Source organism: Adiantum capillus-veneris, chromosome 17 (assembly GCF_014529385.1).
Source record: "Adiantum capillus-veneris isolate H3 chromosome 17, ASM1452938v2, whole genome shotgun sequence".
Lineage (NCBI taxonomy): Eukaryota > Viridiplantae > Streptophyta > Polypodiopsida > Polypodiales > Pteridaceae > Adiantum > Adiantum capillus-veneris.
The window spans coordinates 99,531,736-99,542,318 of NC_140947.1; the positions used below are offsets into that span (position 1 = coordinate 99,531,736).

Consider the following 10,583-nt stretch of genomic DNA (forward strand, 5'->3'; position numbering starts at 1 on the left):
TGTGTATCTATGGTATAAGAGTTGAATATGGACAAGAGATCAAATATGGAATTGAAGAATCCAAAATGAATGAAGCATAAAAGGTTGCCTAAAAAAAGGAGAGGAAGTTAAGTCTTATGGTAGGTTTTGATGCAGCACCAAAGATAGTGAATATGCATGAGATGTGCACTTAATATCATAAAAACACCACAAAGAACAAGTACACCAAAAACATGTGGGTTTACATGGATTGCCATGCTGCTATCTCACTGATATTTAAAATAGAGAAACGTTAAATAGTGACCAAAATTGTGAATCGCTTGTAGAACCAAGAAGTTCAGGGGGTTTTTGTCAAATGCAAAGCAAGATGTGTCATGCTTTGTCATTATGCAAGATGGTGTGTCATCAACCCATCATCGTGAGATTATTAGTCAATGACTCCTTGAACCATAAGTCATGTTGGCCATGTTTTGAAATTGACATATATGTTGAGAGAGAAATCTCTTGGAATACATTGATTGCAGTATGCATCAATTACAGCATATTAGGAGGAATGTAAGTCCGTTCAATTACACAGGTCTAGCCAAAAACATTATGCTAGTAATGACAATTGAGAAGGATATGCAAGAGCCTCTAAAATCTTTACTCAAAACAACCCATGCAATGAAACGAACACACTAAACATTTCATGCTATTTTGGGAATGGAACATTTCTACTAAGTGTCATAAAAATTGGGGAGGGTTATGTAAAATCTGTTAAAGTTTTGGCATCTCAAGTGAACTTCCCAATGTGATTTCATATTTAGTTTGATTTTTTGGTATTTATTTTACTTATTTGTCAAAGTCTTCGGTAGGGTTATTCATTGCCAAGGTTGATTGTATTCAGGAGACTCACTCACTCTCTCTCTCTCTCTCTCCCCTTGGTCTCTACGCTTCCACATCATCGACTTTGACATGGTATCATAGCTTCTTGGTGGGAGCTTAGTGCTTGAAGACCTTGGAGGAGAAGAAGCTGTCCCGTGCAGAGAAGAGCCGGCGTCCTACTCCGTCATGTTCTCGCTGCCCAAAACACAACTCTCCTCTGTGTTCTAAAATGTTGATATGCAGCGGCACCGTAACCCCTCTATCTGCGCGTGTTTTGAAAGGGCATCACCGACAGCACCAAAAGAGACCCACTAGCCACCGCTAGCATTTCAAAATGCTGGCATTTTGCAGTGGATCACCTCCAACCGGCACCGGTTTCCCCCCATCCCCTACGAGCATTCTAAAATGCTGCGAATTTGCTAGTGCTGTCCGACAGGCGGCCTCCCTTGGCGACGCCTCCCAGCTATGCAGTCCCAAGCATTTTGGAACGCTACTAGTCGACAGTGCCCCCTTTGGAGACGACATCCGACCGCGCTTCTCTTTCGTTTTGATATGCAACGATAGATTGGGAAGGTGTGTCTTTGTGCCCAATTTACAGATGTTGTGGAGCGGCATGGGAGAAGCAAAACTCGGAGCTCTAGAGAGGGACAACAAGAGCAGTTCGAGAGCATTTGAAGCTCAAAATTTTGGGCAAAGCTCCGTGGATCGGGTTGGGAGAACAAAAAGGCGGGAATTTGGAGTTGAAGGGAGGAAGTTTCCCAAAGTGGCTTGGGAGACGGAAAAGCGAACAAAGTCTAGAGCTTAAGAGGGACAGTTTGGAGATCCTTTTTGCAACTTGGGGTTCGTGCGGCCACCCTTGGAGTGCGAGACGGTTTCTTGGAATTCAAGTTCTTCCAGCTTCCAAATGGCTTCCCCTTGCTCGAGCACGCCCGACGACATCGATCAAAACCGACCAAAACCGACCAAAAGCTATGGATAATGGATCGTCAACCATCCATTTAGCGGCCTATGCACCGACACAGTTCTCAAGAAACCCGACAATTGTTTGGCTCGAGTTTGTGAAGTCAAAAGCAAATGGAGGAGTTTTCTAGAGAACAACGGCAAAGGTTAGTTGGACAAAGATGGCAGTACCAGTACTCATTTAGCTGCCTTGGGTACCACGAGGTACGATCACAACTGTCATGAATGTGACTCGACGCTTTGTTTGGCTCGAGAGTTTGAAGCCAAAGGCAAAAGCAGGAACTCACATGAAGACAAGGATAAAGTCAAGCTGGATAGAGATTATGGTAATAAAGATTTGACAGAGGAGATCGACATGGCACACGTGGCGGCGGCCGCAGTGGCCTCGACGTCAGATTTCTAGTCAAATGACATGTGTCACCACTAGCTTCAGCCAAAGAGAGGCTTGTGAGTGGCAGAGAGGGCCAAGCACTGCTCCTCATAATTAATTTGGACCCTTGTATTGGAGTTCAAGTTATTGGTGTTTGGACCCGTAGGTCGGAGTTCAATGCCATGCAAGGAAACTTACATGTCTTCTTGTTTTGTCCAAATTCAAAAAGAGAACAACGTATGATAAGAAAAATCATATTGCAAATGGTTTGGATCATCAATTGATATAAATTCTAACCCTTTTTATGGTTCTTTTACGATGTCCATGTTTTACAATCAGGGTATCATGATCACAACATACTAGATATGGTACCAAGTCAAAAACAAGGTAACATGCTGTGAAAAAACGAAAGCACGCGCTCTCTCTCTCTCTCTCTCTAAAAGCCGAGGAAAATTTTGGACATGCTCTTTTTAATTTTTGTTGGTTTAACTTCAATTCAATACAAAATGCAGCTAACCAAGCACTCTAGTTCCACTTCATTGGTAGCTACTTTTCTTTGTTAAAATTTCTAAATTTTTTCCATGTAGGATCAACATGAAAAAAAACCTTATCTTGAGAGAATCATCACTTGTTTCGCCTTTTTCATCTCTAATAACTTATTTAGTTTGATTAACACCCGTTGTCTCCTAATGGGGTAACATCAAAGAATTTTCTCACTCAATGTTATAGTAGTTAAAGATCCATGAAGATGTTGTAGAATATGTTATATAGAATAGATGTGTGCTTCCTCTCATATTGTGGTTCAATGAGGCTTCATGTTTATGTCAAAGTATCAGATGTAGGTGTCGATATCATCCTTTTGTTTAATGCCTTAAGCTAATGTCAATGTAGATAAGATGGAGATCTAAAGTGTAGGATACCCCTTTTAACTAATGTACTTGTATCCATTAGTGACGTTTGAATATTCATTGTTGGCATAATTTACGTTTATGGTAACCAAGGGCTTTGATTGTTTACCTTGGTTAAACTCATATTCTCCTTGTTAGGTTGCATTGTAGCCCTGCAATGAAAAGATGAATGCTCACTTAGCTACTAATCGTGCAATGCAATAAACCAAGAATTTCACCAAGAACTTATAGTACTAGACAACAAGTTGTTGCATGCATAGATCTCACCATGTTGAAGGTTCTTAAAATTTTGGAAAAGCCAAGAGGTTATTGGAATTGGTTGTTTTAAGACACCCTAGTAGATCATATCATGGGAAGCTTATCTAGGACATTTGGTGCCTCATTAAGAGCACCACATAGTTGGTATACATATTTAGAGAGCACCACCTAGCACATTTGGATGCTCTTAACAATCCTTGCTATGATATTTGATCATGGATTTTATGTGAAACAACTCATATTGGCCTTTACTTGTTTTGAGGATAACCTCCAATCAAGCACTCTAGGGCATGACATGATGATAAGGGAACTTGACAAAGTTAACCTTGTTTTGAAAAAATGCAAATAAGATATATGGCATTGTGTAAAAGCTCATGTGTGCGCCATCTTGATGTGTCATATTCATGTGTAACTCGAGTGATTTGGGTAGGAGTAGTATAAGAAAGAAAATGCATTCACTTTTATAGGAAGTTTTGAAATATAGACTTAAATGAGAATTAGACACTGCATTTGAGAAGGATGGCCGTTATTGTTCTTGATAGAAATCTCTCACAACCAAAGATCTTGCACGAGAAGGAAGCACTAACCCAAGAATAACCACGTCAGTTCGAGCAAAAGAGAGAACTATCAATGCCTCTAATTCCATTGTTACTAGATAGGTATGTTTCTTTACAATCCCTTGTGTAAGGATTACAAGGCACCAGCGTCATGTGCATCCCCCGACATAATCTTTCAATAACATTGCTCTCATCGGCACCGCAACCATGAGCTATGCTGTTGTTTTGGCAAATGAATTGTGGCATGGTGCTGTCAAATAACATTTTGAGGGTGCTTTTACTTGGCTTTGCATTGTCTTGTGGAGTCTTGCCCGATTTCCACCCCCATCAGTGTCAATTGTCAATGTCAACATCAACGTGAAAAGTCACAATTGCCTACATAGAAGGATAAGAAAGAGTGTGGTGTGACCCACTAATGTCCCTCTTTATAGAGATAGGAAAACAAATGCCATCTCACATGGCCTACATATACATAAGGCAATGCTTAATTTATGCCCTCTTCCAAGAAAATATTGAAAAAAAGTTTGGAAATCATTAGCTTGCCCTGTGGCACTAATTGACACATTTTATCCAATGATACACAGTTGCTCCCAAGAATTCTATGGCTTAGTATAGGGCTTTATGTACTCCAAAAAATAAGCAACAAAGCTACTGCCAGTATGGACCATGGTTGCATTCGAACCATATATGGAGGGAGGCCTCATCCGACACCTCCATAATGCATGGTCAAGACCTCAAGGTCCAAATAGATGACTGCCAACTAATTGTTTGATGTCCCTCTCTTCACGTTATCCGATCACAGGCATAACCAAACAAAAGCAGACTTTGAACAAATGCACCGAGGTCCTCAGCCTCATCTTATCAACAAGCCACACCAGAAAGTAGCCTACCGTCAGATTGAACACTACCCACTTGAGATCTCTGACATAAAAAGGTCTGCATATACACATAGCCTCCTCCAAAAAGGTCTGCAAGGTCTCATCCTACATACATAACAAGGGCTGCATATACACATAGGCATACCTACAAGAATTCACAAGGCAAGTTACAGACTCCAGACTATAAAACCATCAACCTCAAAATGCAAAGTATTAACTTCATGCAATCGCTACCGTCACCATTGCTATCATCATTGCTCAAGAATGGGTGTAGAACTGGGTATGAATATGTGCTCTCACAAACACAGCCATACATCAATACAAAAGTCTAAGTAATGACTAGACTGGTCACTAAATAAATGAGAAGTAAACATAATTGAGTGAACTGGCTTCATTGGGGAAAATGGTCAGCAGACTACCAAAATTCATAGCATCGCGTAAATGCTTCTTTAACAAATGCATCTTTGTTAACATCAATGTACAAGCCATGAAATAACAAAAAAATCCAGACAAAAGAACTGCCTTTTCATTTTCAAACCAGCTGTCCAATGTCTTCGCAGCCTTCGCAACAAGAGGTTATATGTATCTACATAAATGGGCAACTTTGATTCCCATATGAACTATCGAGGAGCACCATGAGTACATCTATAGGAAGCTTGGATTTTTGTTTGTACACTCCTAGCAAATAAGCAAGGGAAGTTGGCTGAGATGTTGTGATTGATCTGGCTATGGGGCTGTGTACACAAGATCACTAACCCACTAAAAAATTGACAAATCACGACACAGCATGTGTCAGAAACTCATATCTTTTCTAAACTCTATGCATATGCTGAACATATCTCAAAACTAAGTGTTATTTACACAAGCATAAGCCTTGAGCTAGGAAGGACACACCTTGTTGTCATCACAAGCTTCAATGGCCTCTGCCTCACCCCTCGTAATCACTAATATAAACAATTGTGAACATGATTGAATGGTATCATGGGAGAGAACTTTCAAAAGAAACGTGCCCTATGATGCGGGTGGTAGGCCTGGTGACAGAAGCCAAATTTTCTAGCATTTTGATAACCTCCCCAGTGTCATCGAGGTAATACTTCGCTTTGCTAGGTTTGCGACCCACTGTGCATGCAAAAACTTCGGCCATAGGGGATTGTGGTGGCTCAGCCATTGCATTCGCAATACTCTCAAACATGTCTTCATCAGATCTGTCATCTCCACAGCATAGTACAAAATCTGGTGGCACACCTTGTGAGACCATTGACGACAACAATTTCTCGGCTATCACGCCTTTGCTAACTCCCTGAGCGAAAATAAAAACTGCACAAAATTAGCACCTGCAAAAACCCCTTCATCATGGGCACTTCTCTCTAAAACAAAATCATGCTGGACCTTTGTTCTGTATAGACCCAGTATACATATTGAAAGGGCATAAAAGACAATCCAACCTAGGAAACTATCACCATTTGAAGGAACAATCACCCGGTACCGACCCAACTCAACTGAGAAAGCACAGATAGACATAGAGGGCTCAAGTACCTGAGGTTTCACTTCGACAATGTACTGGCCACTCTTAACAGTGACGGGTTCATTGGCCAGAACACTTTCCAAATGATCCAGAAGCTCTTTCGCTTGCCAAGACCCAAAGTCAAGATCTGCTTCTTGATGATGCCAGACCAGAGCACTTTCCTTCGTCTCTATATACGACCCATCTGTGGTTTCTGTGTATAATTGCATCACCGGCTCCGCAACATCCTTCCAGCTAAAATCAGCTGGAGGTATGCTTGTTTCCCACTCTGCATCCCCATGCCACCTATGCCACATTCACACATCCGAAAAGAAATGAAGCAAGAAAACCGGACATCTCGATGAAATAATAAGGTTAGCACCTACCTGTAGAAATAGCCATGCTCTGCTGCTAAGCCTAGTTGTTTGCATGATGAAAACCAGTCACTCAAAATCCAGCGTCCCCTCCCACTCACAATAAAAACAACATTCTTAGGATCACTGCATAACACATCCAATGTATGTAGCACAGCAGAACTTGGTGTTTTGTCTACTGATGTTTGTGGCATCATGGTGCCATCATAGTCTAAGATAACAGCCCTGCGTGATGTTCTTCTATACGCTGAAGCTATATGCTCTGGTGAAAGCTTCCTAAAATTGGGGTCCAATGCCATCACTCTAAAGCTGAGCCCAAATCCAATGCCCCAAGAGCGACGCCGGGCATGATCCCTGCAAGTCCTTTCCAAGTCCCCCATGAAACTCTGTGCCCAGTAGGCAACATCATGAGTGCTGACATAGCGATAATGTTTTTCGTGCCGCATCTGCTTCTCAGATTCTGGTATTGTGATAGACATGTTTAAAGCATCAGCCAAACTGTCGACATTCCATGGATTCACCCTTACAGCTCCGCTAAGAGAGGGTGAGCAGCCTATAAACTCTGATACTATCAGCATGCTCTTCCTAGGACTAGAATTTATACTATCATCTGGATATGTGCAGCCCTGTCTGCACACAATGTACTCGTAAGGTATCAGATTCATGCCATCTCTTACAGCTGTAACAACACAGCACTCCGCAACTGTGTAATAGGCAATCCTCTCTGAAAGCGGAACATGTCTACCAATAAGCACAACAGGCTCATAGCCTGGACCCCCATATTGGCGATTTATCCTCTCCACCATCTCGTAGGCCTCTGCCTGCACTTCCAATACATCCCTTCCATAACTCCTAGCAGGATTAGCTATCTGCACCATTGTTACTTTCCCCCTCAGTTCGGGATGGTCTTTCAGAAGCTGCTCCATAGCCAGAAGCTTTAGGCCTATCCCTTTAAATATATCCATATCATCCACTCCTAATAGTACTGCTTTCCCTTGAAATTGCTCATTCAGCTTGATTACCTTTCTCTGTGTCTCTGGAAGACCAAGATGCTCTTGCAACTTGCCCATGTGTATGCCAACAGGCATTATCTTAATGCTTACGGTACGGCCATAATACTCCAAACCAATGTAACCCCTTTTAGATTCATATTCCAGCCCAAGAATTCGTCTGCAGCATGAGAGGAAGTGCCGTGCATAATCAAAGGTATGAAACCCAATCACATCTGCATTCAACAAAGCCCGCAGCATTTCGTCACGAACAGGAAGTGTTCTGTAGATCTCTGATGAAGGAAATGGGCTGTGAAGGAAGAAACCCAGCTTCACACGGCTCCACTTCTTTCTAAGAAAAGTTGGTAGGAGCATGAGATGGTAATCATGCACCCATACGTAATCGTCATCTGGATTGATGACCTGCATCACTTTGGCAGAAAAGCTCTTGTTGACAGAGACATAAGCTTGCCACTGAGAGCGGTCGAACCTACCACCATGGTCGGGAGTGAGGGGAAGCATGTAATGAAAGAGGGGCCATAGCTGCTGCTTGCAAAATCCATGGTAAAACCGGTTTCTAAGTTCCACTGATAAAAAGACTGGAACACATTTGTAATTTTCTAGCAGATGAGAGGCCACATCTTCTTGCTCACTGGGTTCTATATCAACTTTAAGGGAGCCAACATACAAAACCTCCATATCCTGTGGAAGCCCATCTTTGAGCTGCAAAAGGAGAGAATCCGTATCAAATGAAAACACCCAACCCTCAGGTTTCTTTTCTCCAATCAAAGGCAGGATATTCGCAGCAATGATGCACCGGTCCCCTTGTGACATAGAGGATGCAGATTCCGAGGTCACACTAGTAGCATTATCATCATCCCGTACCTCTGACAATATGCCAGGCTCAGTCATCACTCTGGGCAGCCGCCTTGTTGAACGCGGTAATACAACTGGAAAATCTGATGTGAGCTCCAAGAGGTTAGAATAGCTTCTTGAAGACATCTTTACCTACTCTGCTGCCAAAGCTTAAACCAACTGCAGTGTTTCTAGCAATTTTAGCGAAAGACACGAGCACATTGCTATTTACAGACAGCCATGATTCTGTTTTTGCATCTTGTCAACTTATAAGCTGTTGAAGCAAAGCAGCTATGTCTGGCTAAATCAGAGTATGTTGATGATGAACCCGAAATTGGTGTAACACTCAAGCTCTGTAAATGCACAGATCAAGTTGAAGCCAATATATGAGAACATGTAGACACACCACAGTTCTCCATGATGGATCACACCCAAGTAAAAGACGGTTTCAATACAAGCTTGCACCTCTATGAGAACGCATGTGCCGGCTAAAGAAATGGCCACTATGGTGCGTCGTTCAACAGTCCAGGTTGGAAGAGCACCATATCAGCACCTGAAGGAAGCACCCACGTCGGCTTTGTCTAGTTGCCGATAACAATTTTGAACAGCTACGGACCGCCATCTCCACTGCCTTGAGAAGCACACAAAGTCAGCATTCTTGAGGACTCTGCATCGCCAGAGTACTCTGGAAGAACTAGAGGATCTCCCTCAGCAGAAGAGGGACTCATCATACCAGAGGAGAAACCAACCATGTCACCCCTCAAATATTTGGTGAATAAGGATGCACTTGTGGCTCTGTATAAAGGTAAGGTGTGCATAAATAAGCAAGGGTGGTGTGTGTGCGTGTGTATGTGTGTCTGTGATTGTGAGAGTGGTCTAATCCCTTAAGGTGTCTCTTCTTGATGAGCTCCTTTTGCTCAACCCATCATTCTCAGTGCCTGCCTTTCGTATGCTTAAAAACAGCACTCATCCATATCCTTTACTGGAAGCCAATTGAAAGAGGTGGATATTTAATGCAGATATTTAAAGCCCCCTTTGCGCACACACAGCTCTCTCTTCTCTCTCTCTCTCTCTCTCTCTCTCTCTCAAACACGCACATAGCACGCGCTTTTCCCTGCAGTGAAAAGCAGGGGAAAGTTCAACCTAGCTTTCTGATGAGAACACATCTTTCCACTGTTTCTGGGTCGACAGAGGGGGGTGGAGTGTGGTGCTTTTATGCTCATTCCATCTTGAGTGCCATCAGGATATCAACCAGAGAAAGTGATGTAAAGAAAAGTGCCGTTTCTAGGTTTTTCCTCATTGATCACATAAAGCCATTTGCCCTCCACACAGAGAAGAACTCTTGCCAGAGATGGAACTTGGAAGTAGTGTGCGAACTTCGTGCGTGTGTGTGTGTGTCTCTCTCCCCTCTCGAGTCTCCCCCCCCCCCTCTCTCTCTCTCTCTCTCTCACACACACACAAACATCCTCTCTCTTTCTACCCCTCTCTCTCTGCCACCTGGATCCTAGAGGATATCGATGAGACCACCCTATCGAGATATCTATCCAAAACAGAAGAATGTATAAAGTATGGAGAACCTTATGCTCATTTCTAGGTACATCACACAGAAACCATGTGGGCAGGTTTCTCTCTCCATCAAGTTCGCATCGACAGGACGCGCACACCCTTTGTGGGCACCCATCAAACTTACTCGCTCTCTCTCTCTCTCTCTCTCTCCCTCCCTCCCACCCAGGCGCTGTCGTACACCAACAGTGTTCACCATCTTCTAATAAGGTCCCTCGTCCCTAGCTAGTCTATCTGTAATCTTCTCGCTCGCTCGGGAGTCAGGACCCAACTCGCTGATCAATCGCCTCTTCCTAGGCTAGAAGGTTCATTCTCTTATCACTAGTCTATCCTTTCCTCTCTCTCATCTCTCTCTCTCATTAGAGAGAGGGTCCACATCTGTCCCGGTGTGAGACGTGCCGGGCAGCCACCGCAATCCACAACAGGAGAGAATGAAATAGCTCGTCAATGCTAATAAGATACTTTTATAAAGTATCTGGCTTTGCATTGCGTGCGAGACTCCACAATCGACACCACGTTCCACA

General features: G+C 43.0%; 1 protein-coding gene across 1 annotated transcript; it reads right to left on the reverse strand.

Annotated features, from left to right (window-relative positions):
* Positions 1–5,278: 5,278 nt before the first annotated feature.
* LOC147437772 (alpha,alpha-trehalose-phosphate synthase [UDP-forming] 5-like) lies at positions 5,279–9,965 on the reverse strand. Its single transcript, XM_086487245.1, has 4 exons — positions 8,962–9,965; positions 6,665–8,849; positions 6,311–6,584; positions 5,279–6,074 (listed from the first exon to the last, which is right to left on the reverse strand). The coding sequence occupies exons 2-4, from the start codon at positions 8,641–8,643 to the stop codon at positions 5,754–5,756; spliced, it is 2,574 nt and encodes an 857-aa protein (XP_086343371.1). The 5' UTR covers positions 8,644–8,849; positions 8,962–9,965; the 3' UTR covers positions 5,279–5,753.
* Positions 9,966–10,583: the final 618 nt, after the last annotated feature.

Coding starts and splice junctions, on each gene's coding strand:
- LOC147437772 (XM_086487245.1), bottom strand. CDS start 8,643: ATGTCTTCAAGAAGCTATTCTAACCTCTTGGAGCTCACATCAGATTTT. Junction 6,585..6,664: donor GAGCATGGCTATTTCTACAG/GTAGGTGCTAAC, acceptor AATGTGGCATAG/GTGGCATGGGGATGCAGAGT. Junction 6,075..6,310: donor TTGTCGAAGTGAAACCTCAG/GTACTTGAGCCC, acceptor ATTTTCGCTCAG/GGAGTTAGCAAAGGCGTGAT.